The sequence below is a fragment of the Leopardus geoffroyi genome, chromosome A2 (genome assembly GCF_018350155.1).
Source record: "Leopardus geoffroyi isolate Oge1 chromosome A2, O.geoffroyi_Oge1_pat1.0, whole genome shotgun sequence".
NCBI lineage: Eukaryota > Metazoa > Chordata > Mammalia > Carnivora > Felidae > Leopardus > Leopardus geoffroyi.
The window spans coordinates 11,738,403-11,758,036 of NC_059331.1; the positions used below are offsets into that span (position 1 = coordinate 11,738,403).

Below are 19,634 nucleotides of genomic sequence, written 5' to 3' on the forward strand. Positions count from 1 at the left end.
CTGAGCCAGCCAGGAACCCCAAGACATTTGTTTCTTATTTAAATCAAATCTAAAAACTCTTTTAACTGGTGATTCTAACCCAATTACATTTATTCATACATTAGGAGTAATTCTTACATTAGAAGTTTATTGCGACTGGGGTGCCTGGGTGGCTCAGTTGGTTGAGCATCTGACTTCAGCTCACATCATGATTTTGCGGTCTATGGGTTTGAGCCCCACATCGGCCTGTGTGCTGACAGCTCAGAGCGTGGAGCCTGCTTCGGATTCTGTGTCTCCCTCTCTCTCTGCTCCTCCCTGCTTGTGCTCTGTCTCTCTCTCTCTCTCTCTCTCTCTCAAAAATAAATAAATATTTTAAAAAGTTTATTGCCCCTGACTTTTCATATTTTCTATCCACTGTGTATTCTTTTTAAATTCTTTTCTTTTTCCCATATATACCTTTTGAATAGGTCAAGGGTGGATGATGAGCCAATATTATGTAGCTGGTAAAAAGTTATGATGTCTACAGAGAAGCATAGGGCATGTATGTAATATCAACATACTTCTGTAACTAGTATCTAAATATTTATGCATGAGTATAAGAATTGAAAGTCAGTATAAAAATGTGGTCATGTGGTTCTCACAGGTTTCTTTGAAGAGGTCATTTAAAAATTATTTTTGGAAGGGGGGCACCTGGGTGGCTCAGTGGGTTGAGCTTCCGAGGTCGGCTCAGGTCATGATCTTGCGATTTGTGAGTTCGAGCCCTGCATTGGGCCCTCTGCTGTCAGCACAGAGCCCACTTCAGATGAGCTCCCTCTCTCTCTGTCTCTCCCCAACTTGTGGTCTCTCCTAAATAAATGAACATTAAAAAATTGTTTTCAATTCCACTATACTTACCATACAGTGTTATGTTACTTTCAGGTGTACAATACAGTGATTCAACACTTGTTTCCGTGCTCATCACAAGTGCACTCCTTAATCCCCTCTGGTGGCTACCAGTTTGTTCTCTATAGTTAAGAATCTGTTTTTTGGTTGGTCTCTCTATTTTAAAGATGTCATTTTTAAGGTTGGCCAGGCAGAATGGCATTAAGGAAAGAAAACTTTTTTTTAATGTTTATTTATTTTTGACAGAGAGAGAGAGAGACAGGGCATGAGTGGGGGAGGGGCAGAGAGAGAGGGAGACACAGAATCTGAAACAGGCTCCAGGCTCTGAGCTGTCAGCACAGAGCCCGACACGGGGCTCGAACTCACAGACTGCGAGATCATGACCTGAGCCGAAGTCAGACGCTCAACCGACTGAGCCACCCAGATGCCCCAAGAAAACTAATTTTAAACACAGTTACATTGGGATTTAAGTGCCAGCAGAACCCTAGCTTAGGAGCCTCAAAGAGGGTTATAAAGCTCTGATAGCCCCAGGACCATAGGAAATAGAAACCACTCAACAATCCTGATTTTTCTTTTCCCTTCCTGTTGAATCCAATTCTTAACTTCAAAATTTAAATGAAAAGTAAATAAAAGTGTTGGGAAGTGACCTTTTCATTAACTCTAAAGGAATCTCAAGAATGACCACATTTGGGAGGGGCTATAGGACATTGGAGGCTAAAGTGACACGAGGACAGGAAGCATGGCGCCCAGGAGCAGCCCAGGGAGTGTCCATGACCTTGGAAAGAAGATCACTTTTGGAGAGGCAGCTTACCGCTCTTCCCTTCTCACCTAGATGTCTAGATTCTCTTTCCCACATTTTATTTCATGATAAACCATCTACAGATCTGTCTCTGTGCTGATTCAGGAAAGAAGAGAAATGTGGGAGGTCTGAAGGGCAGCAGGAGTTTCCTTTCAAGGACAAAGGAGAATGACTGAGAGTAGTGGGGGCAGCTCAGGGCACCTGCTGTGTCTGAGGGCTGCACTGAAGCTCCTGGCCCAGGGAGCCAAACCTTTGATGAGGTTTTGGGGTGATGGGGGGCTCGTGGGGTCTGGAGCTGATGGCCAAGAAAGAATTCTGGAAGACTTCTTTGGTGCAAAAAAGGTGATCTTATTAAAGCATGGGGACAGGACCCATGGGCAGGAAGAGCTGCATTCGGGTCCTGATGGGTACCTCATTATATACCCTCTGGTTGGGAGGGGGTCAGGGATAGAGTAAGTCTCTTAAGGAATTTTGGAAGCAACCTTTCCAGGACCTAGCTGTTGCTAGGGAAGTGCCACTAATTACCATTTAATACAACCTCAGTCATGAGACCCTTTATATGTATATCAGGGGCCATAAGCTTGGAGTATGATTGCCAGCATATATCCTGGGGCAGTTGAGATAAAGGAAGTTGATTTACAGGATCATTGAGGTTGGGATAATGTTAAACTGAGGTTCTCTTTTGCCCCCAGCAAAGTGTCATCATCGAGGCAGCTGAACTCCTAGAGGGAGGTCACTTTGCTGGTTTCAAGGACTTGTCAATGGGCTGTAGGCAGTAAGGGAGTTTAGTTTTTCATTTGCCTTAGTTTCCCCAGCACCATGGTAAGCACTCAAACCCCTTTCCTTTGTTCTTGGGTAGCCGGGAGTGTCTGAGGAATATCACACAGATCCCACCTGGGAGTGTGTATGCCAGCCTGTATTTTGCCCTCAGCCTGCTTCATACTCCCTCATCACCTCCAGCCAGGCTGCAGGAAACAAGTGAGATAAGACTTGGTCAATATACACCTTTACTCCACCCAGACAAGCTGGATTATAGGTTTATGGCTCTTCTCCTTTGACCCCATTAGCCTCTGCCCCTAACATTCCTTTGTATGGAAGGCTCAGTTATGTGTGGAGAATTTTAAATCATTTCCATAGGTCATGCTTTAGTCTAGGATCCAGCATCCAGGCAGAAGGAGGCCAGGTGGATGTGCCCATCTCTTCTGCCTTATCAGGAAGAAAATGAGCATCAGAAAATTCACTACCTCGTGAGTCAGAGGGTGAACCTGGAAATCCTCTGGTGAGAGTGTATCTGTGGGGAACATCCAGCTCTTCTCTGCTGCCTGTCCTCCCTTGAATGAATTTCCCTCAGGATGATGGGAACAAATTCCTTTGTTCTTTGCCCGACAGAGACTCTGATCCTCTGATGGTCACTTTCCTCAGCATTATTCCAACAAAGGAGAAAAGACTGGCCTGCTCGGACCAGGGTTGACTGGAGTGACCCAGGTGTCCCCAGTGTCCCTCTCACAAATGAAGGAGCCCACCAAGCTGGGGGGAGAGATTGGCAGAAGAAAAGATGGCCATCGGGTTGGGACAGCCTGACTGCTGTCAGGATGGGGTGGGAGGCAGGGGGGAGCTGTACCCTCCTCTTGGTCCCCAGCTTGGGAGGTACTTCCTGTGATCCACCTCTGGAAGTTGGAGCTGGACCCAGCAGGATTGAGAGCGTCCTTAACAAAGAGCGGGGAGTGAACAGGGTCAGAACACGGGTCAGAACGGAGGCAGGCAGCGTGACAGTGAGAACACAGGCCCTGGGGTCAGGCACAGCTGGTTCAAATCCCAGCTCTGCCCCTGAAGAGAGGACTTGGCTGTGGGTGAGGGAACAAAACTCTGAGCTTCAGTTTCATCATTTGTGTGGTGGGGACTCTAGATGAACCCACCTCAGAGGCTGCTGGAAGCAGTTTCCAAGAAGACTCAAGGGCAGTGTTTACTTCAAGGACTGGCACACGGAATGGTGTTCTTATTCATACACCATGGCCACCTGTAGGAAGAAGGGCATCATGGTGTGTGGAGGGTAGAGGATGGGCTTGGGGAAGTGTCTGGAAGCACTAATGAGAAGGCTAAGGGAGGAGAGGAGAACTTCTAGAAACAGAAGAGCAGCTCACAGGCCGGCAGACCTGGATCTGGCCCCTGGCAGTGGCAGCAAGGCTGTCCTCCTCCCCCTGAGGCCGGCCTTACCACCCCCAAGCTCCCCTGTGTCAGCTACTGGCAGTGCAGCTGAGCTCACTGGGGGAAGTTTCTGGCTTCCTGAATGGGGAACACAGGCCAGGCAGAGGACGGGGTGGAGAGACCCGGTCTGGGGACAGTGAGTGGTGGGGGCTGGGCCAATTCCCCCTGATCCTTGGGTGTCAGATATCTGGGCTGGAAGGGGGAGGCATACTTCAGATCTGGTGGGGTTTGAGGGTTCAGAGAATCCTGGAGCCAGGCTGGAGGCTGAGGACCATGCATTCGCTCTCTCCCCACACCTCCCAGACCTGAAGATGCTGCTCAGTAGGTACATGAAAAGATTCTCATCATCACTAATCAACAGGGGAATGCAAACCAAAACCACATTGATGTACAGACTTGTCCTATCACCATGCCGTATGCCTGAACCGATTGTAACCTTGTATGTCAACTATATGTCAATTTAAAAAATAAATTAGGGGCACCTGGGTGGCCCCGTCGGTTAAGCGTCCGACTTCGGCTCAGGTCTTGATCTCACAGTTCGTGGGTTGGAGCCCTGCGTTGGGCTCTGTGCTGACAGCTCAGAGCCTAGAGTCTGCTTTGGATTCTGTGTCTCCCTCTCTCTCTCTGCCCCTCCCCTGCTTGTGCTCTGTGTCTCTTTCTTGCTGAAAAATAAATAAATATTAAAAAATTTAAAAAAATAAATTAATTTAAAAACCACATTGAAATGTCACCTCACACGTGTTAGAAAGGCTAATGTCAAAAAGGTAAGAGATCACAGTGACTCTCGAGGATGTGGACAAAGGAGAACGCTTGTGCACCCTTGGCGGGATTGGAAATCGCTGCAGTCACTCTGGAAAACAGTATGGAGGTTCCTTAAGATATTAAAACTAGAACTACCAGGTGATCCAGAAATCTTGCTTCTGGGAATTTATCTGGAGGAAGTGAAATCATGGTCACATAACGACATCTGAACCTGTGTGGTCATTGCTTCATCACTCACAATGGCCAGGACACTGAAACAACCTAGATATAATGTGTACATATATTCCCACGTATACTGATGGGGTTTTGGGGTGATGGTGGGTGTCCAGAGCCAATGGCCAAGAAAGAATTCTTGAAGACATCTTTGGTGCAAAAAGGTGATTTTATTAAAGCAGTTACAGAACCCGTGGGCAGAAAGAGCTGCACTGGAGTTGTGACGGGTAACTGGTTATATACCTTCCGGTTGGGAGGGCATCAGGGATAGAGTAAGTCTCTAAGGAATTTTGGAAGCAAGGTTTCTAGGACCTTGAGGGGCTAGCAGTTGCTACGGAAACACCATTTATTATTGTTTAGTAAAACCTCAGTCATGAGACCCTTCAGATGTGTATCAGGGGGCCATAAGCTTGGAGTATGGTTGCCAACATATACTTGGGGATGAAAAATAAAGGAGGTTAGCAAAGGAATTTTTATATGTTAAAGGAGACTCACAGGATCCTGGGGAGTCAGGATAATGTTAAGCCAAGATTCCCTTTTGCCCCAGCAAAGTGTCATCATAGAGGCAGCTGAGCTCCTAGAGGGAGGTCACTTTGCCCGTTTCAAAGACTTGTCAATGGGCTGTAGATGGTAAGGGAATTTGATTTTTCATTTGCCTTAGTTTCCCACATCACCACGGCAAGCACATGAACCCCTTTCCTTTGCTCTTGGGTAGCCAGGAGTGTCACACATATTCCCGGTGGTAGTGGGGGGGGGGGCAGTGTGCTAGCTTGTACTTTGCCCTCAGTTTGCCTTATGTTCCCTCATCATATATGATGGAATATTACCCAGCCATAAAAAGAAGGAAGTCCTGTCTTCTATGACAACATAAATGACCTTGAAGGCATTATGCTTAGTAAAATAAGTCAGGGAAAGGCAAATGTTGTATATGACCTCACTCATACACGGAATGTAAAAAAACGTGAAGTCATAGAAAAGGAATAGATTGTGGTGGCCAGGGGTTGGGGGTGAGGGGAATGTAATTTTGTCAAAGGTTACCTCACTCATTCACACCTACTACACAAGTCTCAAAACCTTTAGGTGTGGCTGGACCCCAAGCTGCCTCCTCAAAAACGATCCACTTCTTCTCTGGGGGTGGAGTTTCTGGTCACCAGGCTCATTTCTTATCCTTGATGAGGCTTGGGGTCTAGCACACCCCCATGCTACCCCCAGTATCATGTGATGGTCCCTTCTGCATCTATCCACCCAACCCTTCTTGGATGAACAGAGCCTGACCAATTTTTGAGAGAATGAGTTTTGCTCCTTCCTATGTTGGCCAAAGGTGTTGGGACAGTGTAATTTCTGAGTGATTTCCTACAGTGTTGTTTCCTCCCTCTAGGTTGGGAAGGGCTAACCACCATCCCAGGAATTCTCAATAAATTTTTATTCCTTAAAAAAAAATAAATTAGGTGTGGCTATTCCACAAGAGAAGGAACAGTAAGTACTGGTTTTTGCCCTAAAACAAAAGCATGTGGGTGGTGGGAGAGAGAAGCCCTCTTTCCCCTCTGTGGGCTCCACCATCTAGAGTAATTGGAATGAGGCTTATCTGTCCAAAGACAGAAAGAAATAAAACCACATGTGGAAATTTCAAAGAAGAGAGCTGTGATGCCATGATCAGAGTCCTGAGGTCGCCTCCCCCAATCTTTGCATGTCCTTGGACAGGAGTCAATGGATTTCTGGTTTTTTGGTTTTGGGGGGGTTTTATTTATTTATTTATTTACTTATTTATCTGGCTAAAATTTACATTTCTGTCCCTGACGACTGAATCTCCATTCAGTCAGAAAGGAATTTAGGAGACTGTCACTCCTTCCATATCTAGTGGGGGAGTCATTTCCCCAATCACATGGTGGGTGTTCCAGACCTCTATTTGAAGCCCTCCTTACCCCCTGGGTGGACCATCTCCTTTTTGGACTTTAGTCATGAGAAAACTCTTCCTCTCCTGGGACCTGCAAGTCTCAGTCACTCATCAGATGTGGAGAGCAACAATCTCATAAACACGGGAGGCATTCAGTTCAATGCCTAGAACACAGTGCTTTAAGATCACAGCATGCTTTTCATTCCCTTTAAGACATGAATATAAATGTGTAACTCTTTGATTATTTGCTCCTATTCTTGTGAATTATGTTCTTCCCACTTCAAGATAGATGCCAGGAGGGCAGGGACCTCATCTTGCTTGTTCTGTGCTTGAGTTCCCTAGCCTGCAACAGAGAAAGCACTCAGTCAATGTTGGTTGAATAAGTGAATGGATGAGTCCTCAAGACATGGGGTGGTTGGTTGGCTCAGATACCTACAGGACTCTAAGAAGTGATAAAACAATATTCTTTTTTTTTTTTTTTAATTTTTTTTCAACGTTTATTCATTTTTGGGACAGAGAGAGACAGAGCATGAACGGGGGAGGGGCAGAGAGAGAGGGAGACACAGAATCGGAAACAGGCTCCAGGCTCTGAGCCATCAGCCCAGAGCCTGATGCGGGGCTCGAACTCACGGACCGCGAGATCGTGACCTGGCTGAAGTCGGACGCCTAATCGACTGCGCCACCCAGGCGCCCCAACAATATTCTTGATGGGAGAAAAACTCTCTAAAGGCCTGACATGCAAGGGAAGCCATTTTTGATTTCTTTCTTTCTTTTTTTAAGATGTTTATTTATTTTGGAAGAGAGAGAGAGAGTGCACGAGCAGGGGAGGGGCAAAGAGAGAGAGAATCTGAAGCAGGCTCTGAGTTATCAGCACAGAGTCTGACATGGGGTTCCATCTCACAAACTGTGATATCATGACCTGAGCCCCAATCACGAGTTGGACGCTCAACCCACTGAGCCACTCAGGCGCCCCTTGATTTCTTTGTAAGTCAGCATCACTGTACATAAACTTTGCCTGATTTATGGCCCACAGTCATGCATTGTGCATCTGCTTCGTGAATGAGTGGCTTAAAGGAAAACCATCTTGTCCTTGAGACATCGATCAATGTTCCTGTTCCCTGTGTTCCTTTACAATAAAACTCATGATTCCTGCCTATGTGCTGTGCACTGCATTTAGTGCTAGTGTATAATCCATAATCTTTTGGGCCTTTGCAAGATACAAAAAAGGATGCAACCCTGGAATAACTGTTCATTCTCAGGAGCACTCTCTGTGAAGGTCGTGTTTCACACAACAGACAGCTGTCCTAACTTGGGCTCGAAGGAAACTCTCTTAACTTGTAGAGATTCTAAAAGGTTTGTTCATTCTGTGCTGACACTCCCCAACATTCATTGAGCATTATGAGACAGGTGCCATTAAGCTTTCCTTTCCCACCTGCAGTTGGAGGCTCAGAGAGGTCAAATTTACTTCACCAAGTTTACACAGCCAGAAAGTGGCAAGGTCAGGATTTGAACCCATGGCAGTCTGATGGGAGTCTGTGCCCTAAAGCAGGAAGCTATCCATGTTACTACACAAGTATCCTCTTGCCTGTTACTCTGTGTTTAAGAACCTGAAGACAAATGAACAATTTGCACTGGTGGCCAGCTGGTCTCTGTTTTTCATTTTTATTTTATTTTATTTCTTATTTTTTTAATGTTTATTTATTTTTGAGAGAGAGAGAGAGAGAGAGCAAGAGCATGGGGAGGGAGGGGCAGAGAGAGAGGGAGACACAGAATCTGAAACAGGCTCCAGGCTCTGAGCTGTCAGCACAGAGCCCCAAGCAGGGCTCAAACCCACAAACCCCGAGATCATGACCTGAACCAAAGGTGGATGCTCAGCTTACTGAGTCACCCAGGCGCCCCATCTGTGTTTAATAAATGAAATCAACAAATTATAGAACAAGAAGAAAACAAAGGAAAACAAGTTCCCAGGGAATTCAACAGAGGTGATGTCATGGGATCTCCTTAACCAGCAATTGGAATTCATCTAAACTGGCCATCTCCAGCCCCACCCCAACATTCTCTGTGCCTTCAGTTGGGGCTCCTTGGCATGCTTCCTTGAGAACACAGTTAGATTAAAACTATCATAGACGTGACTGGCATTAAGGAGCCCAATGGCACATGCACCCAGCACAATCTGCCAAACTCTGCTGGCATAATAATCCCTAGAAACCAATTCCAAGTTTTGTTAGTGAACAAGCCATGGGATTTTCAGTGACACTTAAGGACTCATTAAAAGTTGGCTCACAATTCCCCACCCTCCACTTCATTTGTGGAAATTAAAGAGTCCCTGTGGATCAGCCACAGACCTGCAGGCAGATGAGATCTGATGCACAGCCCAGGGCCAAGGTGGAGACAGGGCCAGGGATTCACCCCCCTCTGGAGAACTGGTCCCCAGAGAGTTTTCCGACTTAGACTCAAGCCCAAACCTGGCCATTTGATTAACATCAAGAGACAGAAGTGGCAACTGAGGTGACATTCTCTTCCCCCAAGCCACAGGATTCCCAGAGCTGCAAACAGCCGACTGCTACAACATGCACACTGGGGCCCTGGGCAGCAGAACCCAAGCGTGCAAAGCACCTGCTGCTGAGCGTGGCCGCTGTGATCACTCCGAGCTGCTGACTATGCGGGTGGGCGTGTCCAGAGCTCCGAGGGCGGCTGACAATTCTACTTCTGCAGCAGGTTCACTGCAGTTATGGGTATTACCTGGCCAACACCGCCCCTCCTTCCCCACTACACTGGCAGCCCTGAGAGGGCAGGACCAATCTGAACCTGCTTAGCATTGTGTCCCCCCAGCCGGGCACCTAATAGGTGTTCAATAAAACTGGCTGAGAGAACAAACTAGCCTCTCACTACAACCCTATGGGAAGTCGGTGTGCTGGAAGGTCCCCCTGAGGTGTGAATGGCTATTCCCCAATTTATCTGAAATTCACTGACATCACAGCCAGTCTCCCTCTTGTAAACTGTGTGTCGTCTAACGCCTGTTGGGGTTATGGGGTAACGTACTCTGTAATCTGATCCCCACCTGCCATTTTAGGCCATTTTGAACCACTCACCCCTCTTGCTGCCCAAGACTCTGTCATGTCGGCCTTACTCTGTTCCTTGGATGGACAATCATCTTTTTAAAAATTTTTTTTTTCAACGTTTTTATTCTATTTTTGGGACAGAGAGAGACAGAGCATGAACGGGGGAGGGGCAGAGAGAGAGGGAGACACAGAATCGGAAACAGGCTCCAGGCTCTGAGCCATCAGCCCAGAGCCCGACGCGGGGCTCGAACTCACGGACCGCGAGATCGTGACCTGGCTGAAGTCGGACGCTTAACCGACTGCGCCACCCAGGCGCCCCGGGACAATCATCTTTTTGCCTCAGGTCCTTTGGACATGTTGCTCCTTCGGCCTGGTGTACCCTTTCCTCTCACTCTGCCCCTGGAACAAATGTTGCAGCTGAAATGTCACTTTATCCATGAACCCGCCCCCTATGCCCATCTGTACTCTCCCTACTCTCTGCGGGTTGGTATTTGGGCTCCTATAGCCAACTGCCTTCCTTCCCTCAAACTCCTCACTCTCTCGTCTACATTCAGTTATCCATCATCCACCCTTGCCCTTCTACTGTACTGTTCACAGGAGCAGGTATGTCAGTCACGGTGGGCTCCCTGGTGAAGGGTTCAGGCATTGCATACACAGCTGTTGGACACATGCTGGCTGGGGCTGGACTTCCTCTGAGCTGGAGATAAGAGTTACCTCGTGCACAGTCTTTGGGTACCGAGGCCGGACATGCTTATCATACTAAGCAGCTGGTGTGCCCTGTTCCGACTTTACCCAGTTATCAAAGAGCAGATCAAGCATGAGGCTTCCTCCCCCCATGCACCGTGAGGGGAGGAGGGGGGACTTCTTAAGCAAGACGATGACCAAGGATTTGAAGACTTCTTCAGCTTGACTTAACTGGGCAATCCGCAGTGGGAGTTTTGTCCTATAAACACTCACGGTGTCCCTGGTTTGTGCTAGAGATGGAAAGTGACTGGACCCGAGCTCCACCTCTAAGAGCAACTGGACAGGAGGGGGAGACAAGCGAGCGCTGAGGTCATTCAAATCTGGGAGATAAATGCCTTGAAGATACAACCGACTCCCAGGACGCCACAGCCCCCCCACCTCCCTGAGAGCCATCGAGGTACAAAGAGCCAGGAAGGAAAGCCACTGACAGTGAACTCACCACCAACACTAGAGGGCGCCGTCCTGTACTTGTGTCTGGGCTCAGGTGGAAGACACAGGGGCGCGGTGCGGTGGAGGGAAGCAGGTGCAGGGCGCTACTCTTGGGGACAGGCTGGGTCTGAGCCACCTCTCCGTCTGCAGCTGTGAGCAAAGGCTCTGGCACCAGCAAGGGCTGATGGTCGTCTGGGGGACAGAGCCACTTGAACAATGTTTCTCGGTCACCCCTGCTCAGACCCGGTGGCGAGACCCAGAAATGCACGGGCCTGTCCTGGAGAACGGCTGAGCAGAGCTGCAAGGCTGTGGCTCAAAGCGACTTTGGTTATTGGCCGTTTATCTCCGGTGGCCACACACTCACTGCCGGGCACACAGCAGGTGCGCAGGAAATACCTGTGAGACAAACGAAAGCAGGGTGCCCATCGTTCAAGAAAACATTTGAAATGGGCGCTGAGCGGGGAGAGGGGCTCATGTCGACCAAGCACCTACTGGGTGCCAAGCTCTGCACACATGGTGTCTCTTATCCTCATTCAGCCCCGTTTCACATAAGAGCAGGTGAGGCCCAGAGAGGCCAAACCACTTGTCCGGGGCCACAGCGCCCTCTCCAGGCAGGGCTGCAAGCTGCAGCTGAACTGAGACCTTGGTCTCCACTCCTCCTGGGGCTTGGTATTGACTCCCGTGTGCGATGTTAGCCTGGTATCCTGACCTCTCTGGCCATCCAGAAGCAGCAATAAAAGAGATTTCTCCTTCGTCCTGAGCTCATTTCTTGGTTGACCGTGTGTTTCTCTGATGCCTTTCCCGATTTGAGTTGTGCCAGAAAATCCCCCAGATTCCCCCCACATTCTGGCTCTTCTGCTGTCCCAGTGGGATAGAGCTTAGAGGAGAGTGTTGGCTGGACCTCAGTCCAGGCTGGCACCTCCTTCCAGCCCACTCTCTCCTCCTGGGCCCTAGAGGGGCGGTCCTGCGGTGCCTCCAAGTCCCTACACATTTTGGCTCCAGTCTGACTCCCCAGCCTCCTCTGAGCTTGTTCTGGACACTTCTCTACGCCTTGGCTCTGCTGGTTCCTCTGCCTGCCGTTCCGTCCCTGGCACCGTGTGCGGGAGACTTTTCATCCTTCAGAGTTCAGCTCAGATGGCACGTCCCTCCTTTGCCGCCTGCACTGTGGGGTCTCACAGCACTCACTGCATGCCTTCCTTCACTGTTTTCTTTAATGCATTTTTATTGAACATTTACTATGTGCACGAATCATTTTTGATGTGGGGAACACAGCATGGAACCAGTGAGGCACTGTCCCTGCCCTCATGATGTCACAGTGTCACGGGAGACAGTGACCCATAACCAGGTAAGGACAACACTGTATGATAGGGGATCCCCGGGGGAAGCAAGGAGTCAGAGAGGCACCAGACCCAGCCAGGGATGGGGTAATCACGAAAGGCTTCCTGGAGGAGGTGGCAGGTGATCTGAGACCAGTTAGTTGAGGCAGATGGGAGGGAGGCATGAGGGATGTGGTGGGACCTGGGGTGAGAGTCTGGCACATTCAAGAAATTGAAAATGCTCCCATCTCATTTTAGCCTAGAGATGCAAAATGAGGGTGGCAGAATTGAAGGAGACATGTCCAATATTCAGCCCTTAGGGGAACCTGCCCTTTCTCCAGAATCCACCTGTGAGCCCAGACGAATGCCTGGCCCATGTCTGGGGGCTCCTGCTACTACTTCTCCTCAGACAACTTTTCTGGAATCAGGCAAGTCTCCCTTGCACAGGAGGGTGCTCACCTAGTCACTACCAGTGGTCAAACATAACAGGTGGGGACAGGTGGGCCTTAGGGCCCTTCTCCAACACAGTGCAGGGGCATGTCCTGTCCTTTGCAGGATCCATTCCAAACCCCATTGTCCAGCTTTCAGGCCCATAGCTTATCTCCCCCAAGTTCTCCCAGCATGTGGACGTAACCCAACCACACAGAGTCCCATTCTCTACATTACTGGTCTCCATCCCTCTGGCAGGAATTCCCCTCCCTCTGCTATCAGCCCAGAGAAGGCCTTTTTCATCACCCTTCCAGCGCCAAGGACCACATTTCCCATGGTGACCAGCAGATGTCGCCCTCACAGCCTTGCCCCAGAGCACGATGGCTCATCCTTGCTGGGTCTGGGACTGGATGCGATATATCTCTGTGTCCCCAGCGCCTGTAACAGCTGCTGGCACTTGGTAGAGACTCAATAGATGCCTGGTGTGGAGTTTATTGACCGAGCCACTCCCACTGGCCAGAGTGCAGTTCTCAAGTCTGGAGTTGAACATCCTGTAATAAAATTCATGGATGTAGTGTTTTTGTGGTGTTTGAGGTTTAAGAGTGCCCCCCAAAATAGACATGGGGACCAGGGTTGTCCCTGGAAGGTGACAGGCACCAGAGGGGAGTGAAAAGTTTGAGACAATTCTTTCCTATGGCCAAGACCCACTTGAACTCACTGTGGTCCTGGGGGGCTGGAGTGCTCTTTCTGGAAGCCACTGACAGTCTTGTCTGACCCCGGATAGCAGAGGAGGACTTCCCTCGAGGAACGCTCTTGAAACTGAGGGCCCCCTGTTGTTCAGGACCCAGGTAGGCGTCCTGCTTGGCCAAGTCTAGGAGTATTACTGTGCCTCTCAAAATACCCGTAGCTGTATGTATGGAAGGCTTGTGAATCACCAGATACCATGATCTCTAAGCAGAGAACATCCCTGATCGGTGGGGGATACTTATTCCCATTTTATAAATAGGGAAACTGAGGTTGATAGGTTAGGGGAGTGTATTACATGTCATCAGAGTAAATGAGTAGGAGATGTGGGGCTCTGAAAACTTTATAAAAATCATGAAAGATAAACAAAGCACAGATTGAAGGAACTCAGAAAATCCTAGCTGGGTGAATTCCAAACAGCATATGGAGACACACACACACACACACCCTCTAGGCAACCTGCTGAAAACCAAAGAAAAGGAGAAAAATCATAATGGCACTCAGAGAGAAAAAGACACGTGAAATGGCACGATGTACAAACGTTTCCTAACAGTGGGTTTGGTAAATAGAAGCCTCTCCATCAACATGAGCTTGCCTCTTCTTACCCCATCGCATTCTCCATTTAAGATGTAACGTCACAAAGCCAACGTGTGGGGAAAGGAGTGGCCACGTGCTCTGAGAGAGCATAAACGTAACTCCAGTGCTAAAATTACTACAATTTTATCTCTGAGAAAATGGGGGATTTTTTGAAACAAATGGAACCAGAAGCCTAAAGGTGCAAATGCACCACAAACTTCGAAGCAGATTTCTGGGGCGGCTACTGTCCCCCGAACCGAGAGGGAAATGACAGCTGCAGAGAATACTTGAGACAGAACACCTTTTCCAAGATGCTAATGCCATCTCCCGGTGGTGTGAATTGGTGATAAGCCATCTAGAGACCTTGGGGGCCTCACTGAGCCAGGAAGGAAACATCTGATGGTTTACGTGGGGGGTGGCGTTTCCTAGCATAGGATGGGCGTGTCTTCAACAATAACCAGAAGGGCTGTGGGCAGCTAGACCAGAAGGAGCTGCAGCCACAGGTGAACACAGACACAGGACCTCACACCATGGAAGGAAAATATCCGCCCATCCAGGGGAAACCGGGTGAGTCAAGAGGCCCAGGGCAGGAGTAGGTGCCCTCAGTACCAGCGACTGCTCCTTGCTTTCCACTCCAGGGCATGGTTCAGGCCCATCCCTCATCCCTCCACATTCCTGGCATGATCCTGGCAGACCATGTGCACTGCCTCATACTTGCCACATTCCCCACAGCACAGAGGGACCAAAGGCTGCCCCAGGATGACCCCTGGAAGTTTTTCTGCCTGGCAATGACTCTGATGCTGCTTCTGTTCGACCTCATCCTAGGTGTGGTCCTGGCTGAGGGTAAGGTGGTGAGCCAGTGGGAAATGGGTAATCACATGGACCGAGTCTTGAGAAGCAGGCCCTACAGGGCTGGGGCAGAGATGGGTCAGTAAGGGGGTGGCTGGACTGCATCGCTGGACTTCATGATTTTAGAGGGAACCTGCCCTCCTCGTCTTAGCCTGCAGTTTGGGGAGTGGGAAAAGAACTGGGTGCTGAAAGGTCTAGAGCACATCAGCACGTGTCTCTCCTAGTACTGCTGTTCTCCAACAAGATGCAGGAAGACCTCAAGAAAATGGACATCCAATGTGAGTGCTGAACGAAACGGAGGGCTTCCTTCCCACACGCACCGCCAGGTCTTGATCCTCCTTTCTCTGTGGGCCTCTTAGTTGTGCAGGGTCTGGCAGATGCTGGGCACGAGCGGGACATCGTGTGGGGAGAGGTGTTCCGGCAAACGGAAGCTGTGCGGGCAGGCAACGGTAAGGAGGCAGGGTGGGCTGGGTGGTGGGAACTGGGAGTTGGAAGAGGACTGCTGTTGTCTTCAGCACTGCTGATGGTAGTGGTTCTTATAACAGGCGAGCGGGTGTTGGGTTGTTTTAATCGATCCTCTGTCAAGGTGGATGCCAACATAAAGTGTGAGGCCCCTTGCATGTATCACTCTGCCATCTGGTAAGGCCCGGCTCTTGCATGAACACATGGGAAGCTACTGTGCTCATTTTGGCAAAGAGGCACGGATGAACAGGTTTGGATCATTTCACCTCTGGAGGCCAGTGCAGCCTGTAGCCTCAACAGAGCTGATGTCCCTCCCCTTCTCCAGAATCCTCCTGCGAGCCCTGCCATGAAAACTGGACGGCATTTCAGGGCTCCTGCTACCAATTTTCCACACAAGAACTGAGCTGGTTCAAAGCCAGGGATCACTGTACAGAGAAGGGTGCTCACCTGGTCATCATCAACAGCCAAGCAGAGCAGGTGAGAAGCAGGGAGGGGTGCTCTGGAGACCCGTCAAGTCATTGCAATCTCATGTCCTTGTTCCCTGTAGAATCCAGTGCAAATCCTGCATTCTGTCCTTCATAATGTCCTTCCGCTGTTTCAGCATGCCGCGTTGCCCAGTATTCAGTCCTGCTTCTGAATGATTCTTCGTGGTGGCCCTTCTGTCTGGAATGCTTCCTTCTATCTACCTGGACAGCTCCTACCTGTTCTTCATCAGATCAAACTTTGTCCTTCAACATCCTTCCCACCCCCTCTCCCTTAATACTGGACTATGCTGCCAGATCCCTGGTTCATCTCCTTGCGCATGGAGAACTTCCCGGCTAGGGGTGGTTCTGACTCATTTTTGAGTCCATACTGCCTGGAACCAGATTGGACACACTCAGTATGGTTCAGCGGACTCAATGTTTGTCAGTGGAATCCAACTGATTGCCAGAACATTTTCTATGGAGTAGTGTCCAGATTCCTCACCCTGTTAACCATGCCCTTGAATAATCCTATCTACCCTTTAACCAGGCAGTGCTCATCTAGGAGCCATACTGGGCTCTTCTTCCCTCATTGAAGTTTCAGAAAATCCTGGAAGGCACCTGCCATTGTTACCCCCATTTTACAAATGAAAAGCCTGAGGACCGTAAGTGTCCATAATTTGCCAATTACACAGGTCATAATAATGGTGGAAATGGTCATCTACCTAGAGCTTTAAGCCAATGTGTTCAACGGTGACGTTGGAGGACATCCTTGCCCATGGGGTCCCCTAGGTCTTAGTCCCGTTCATGGACTGCTTCCACTGCCATTCTCACCTCTGGATGTAGTTTTTCCTGACTTACTTTGCCTTCTTCTCATGCAGAAATTCCTGAGTCCAAAGGAAAATAATGGCTACTGGATTGGCCTCAGGAAACAATACCCAAAGGGCATTCACAAGTGGCAAGATGGCTCAGTCCCTACCTTCATGTGAGTGTCTCTGTTGGACTCAGAACACCTGAGCTTGTCTGTCCCATTGAATCTTGAAGACATCCTCCCACAGATTCTCAAATTGCCTCAAGGGTCTGATTTTGGCCTGAACCAAACTTCCTGTCGTATTTCCAGTTGTCATGCTTATTGCTATTTTGTTAGCTGCAGGTGTGTGTGTGTGTGTGTGTGTGTGTGTGTGTGTGTGTAAAAACCATAATTAAACAACATTAAATAGGAAGTTCTTTATTGTAGGAAGTCTCAGTGCCTTTAATACATTGAAGAGAATTGTACACTCTAAAGAGGGAGTAGACCGTGTGTGATGTACCAAGCTTATTGAGAGGCACAGCTCATCTGGATATATCTGGAGCTTCTAGTGTCCTATAGAACACACCCAAGGAATCACTGCCCAGGGGATCCAGTCTTAACCCCTCCACGTATGATTCAGTGACCTCACATTCTGGTCATCATCTGTTTTTGAACTTTTTTTGTGTCTACACACTTGACCAGAGCCACACGCTAAGCCTCCTGGACCATCTTGACTACATCTGCTTTCACTTCCACTGCTTCTGCCTCAGCTCAGGTCAGGACAATTGCTGTATATCCTGTACTTAGTCTTACCTTCATCAACCCATGCTCTAGTCAAGTTCAAGGGGCCATCTTCCTAAAACACGCCCTTGATATACTTTTTGGAAACACCCGATTCCTCAGTGCCACATGGATAACCTAGAATCTTCAGATGGCACCTTTCAATTCCCACATAGTGGGTGCCAATTCATCTTTATACCCACATCTCCTACACTCCCAAGGGCTCTCCATCCCCTTGCCACAGCTGTGTGGTAAATGACTCATATTTTTGGATATTGTCTTGTATCTTATCTTTATGCTTTTGTTCCTGCCGTGTCATCTATCTGGAACATCTTTCACTGGCTCGTGTCAAGCTTCATAGAAGAACCCATCCTGTGCCCAGCGTGAATTAATCCAACTCCCTTAATATCCCAGTCATACCCTATGTGGTTTTGTAGCTGTGTTAATTATGATCTTCCTTTGCCTATGTATGTCTTGCCCATCAGACAGGCTGCTACTTTAGGGCGGAGCAGGCTTCCAACACATGGGTGTGTCTCCAGTTTCCAGTACAGGGCTTGGTACACAGCAGGTGCACAATGAACTATATTGGAATGAATGAGTGAGTGAGTGTTATAAGCATTTCAAGAAATGTTTAGGAAAGAGAGTATGGGATCATTTGACAGACTTGTCACCTGTTATACACCAGACATTCAAATACATCATGTTCTCAAACTTAATCTCAGAGATCCAGGGATGTTAAGTCATTTGTCCAGTTTGGCCTCATTTGTTTCATTTATAATTCAAGAAGTTGCACCAGGTGATTATTATAAAACAGTCGTGCTCAAAAGTTGGTGATTTCTTCCTAGAGACATCTGGCACTGCAATATTTTTGGTTGTCACAATGGAGAGTGGGTAGAGACCAGCCATGCCACTCAATGTCCTACAGTGCCCAGGATGGCCCCACACAACAGATAATGATAAAGCTCCCAATGTAAATATTTCCTTCATGTAAACACAGTGCTGTAATATATGGTTAAGATATTTTACTTTTAAGATTACTCACATATCCCCAAGGAAAGACCTTTGCCAGTAGCCTTATTCTCTTCTGGGATCTTGTTGGTGAGCCCAGCTGGGCATGGCTGAGTGTGGCTTGCCCAGCACTGTGGTTAAGGGACCGGGCTGATCCTTGTGTTTGTTTTCACAGCAACTGGCGTGATACCAGATCTTCTCACTATGACTGTGCCTTCCTGATGGGTTCTGGCTCTTGGTCCTCTACTACATGCTATGCGTATTGGTATCATTGGATATGTGAGAAGCCACAGGTCTGCTGAGATGCTCCCTTTCCTCTGTCTTCAGTCTTGGGAAAGATTGTCTTGATATGTGACCTCATAACAATTCCCCAGCTTGGCTGCAGAAAAGGGGGTCTCCTGAAAGCCCTAGTCCTCTTGGTAGCGTTGTCTCCCTTTCTTTCCCTTACTTCTAAATTTTGTTGGGGTACATGTAAAATAACACCAGGATGAAACAATGAGCAAAATATATCATGTAGGACATTCTACAAGACAAATAATCTAGTTTTGAAAAAAAAATGACAGAAAGGCAAATGTCATATTATTAGATATGATAAAATAAAATATAAATAGATAAAATAAAAAAGTCTTAACTGAGAATAAACTGAGAGTTGACGGGGGGTGGGAAGGAGGGGAAAGTGGGTGATGGGCATTGAGGAGGACACCTGTTGGGAGGAGCACTGGGTGGTGTATGGAAACCAATTTGACAATAAATTTCGTATTAATTAAAAACACAAATAAAATTTGAATCTCATATAAAAAATAAAAGAGTCTTAGTGACGTAACTCAATTAATATGTATACCATGTTTGGATTTTTATTAGAAAAAGCTTAAAAAAATCACAATATTTGAGTATGGATTGTATATCAGGAAACATTAAGGCATTTTTATTTATTTGTTAGGTGTGCTAATGGTATGACATGGACAGATGGTGGATGGGTGAATAGATAAATAGATAGATAGATAGAGATATATCACTATATGTTAGTAATCTATACTAACACGAACATGGGTAATACATAGGGGTACATTTGTGTACTCTGTGGGATTTTCTTTAAAATGATAAACCAGGGGCGCCTGGGTGGCTCAGTCGGTTAAGGGTCCGACTTCGCTCAGGTCATGATCTCGCACTCTGTGAGTTCGAGCCCCGCGTTGGGCTCTGGGCTGATGGCTCAGAGCCTGGAGCCTGCTTCCGATTCTGTGTCTCCCTCT

General features: G+C 48.1%; 1 protein-coding gene across 2 annotated transcripts; it reads left to right on the forward strand.

Moving 5' to 3' along the window:
* The first annotated feature begins 4,081 nt into the window (after positions 1-4,081).
* LOC123605463 (C-type lectin domain family 4 member G-like) lies at positions 4,082-19,025 on the forward strand. Of its 2 annotated transcripts, XM_045492375.1 has the most exons (8): positions 4,082-4,086; positions 14,538-14,601; positions 14,767-14,877; positions 15,108-15,161; positions 15,243-15,332; positions 15,671-15,822; positions 16,688-16,791; positions 18,560-19,025. In XM_045492375.1, the coding sequence occupies exons 2-8, from the start codon at positions 14,565-14,567 to the stop codon at positions 18,684-18,686; spliced, it is 675 nt and encodes a 224-aa protein (XP_045348331.1). In that variant the 5' UTR covers positions 4,082-4,086; positions 14,538-14,564; the 3' UTR covers positions 18,687-19,025. The 2 variants fall into 2 exon arrangements, with proteins under 2 accessions (XP_045348331.1, XP_045348332.1); XM_045492376.1 differs by lacking the exon at positions 4,082-4,086 and having other exon boundaries at positions 14,532-14,601; positions 14,772-14,877.
* The last annotated feature ends 609 nt before the right edge of the window (positions 19,026-19,634 follow it).

Bases quoted from the DNA above. Each gene is read 5' to 3' on its own strand.
- LOC123605463 (XM_045492375.1), top strand. From the start codon at position 14,565: ATGGAAGGAAAATATCCGCCCATCCAGGGGAAACCGG. The intron at 15,162-15,242 runs GTGAGTGCTGAA...TGGGCCTCTTAG, and splicing joins CAAGAAAATGGACATCCAAT to TTGTGCAGGGTCTGGCAGAT. The intron at 16,792-18,559 runs GTGAGTGTCTCT...TTGTTTTCACAG, and splicing joins GGCTCAGTCCCTACCTTCAT to CAACTGGCGTGATACCAGAT.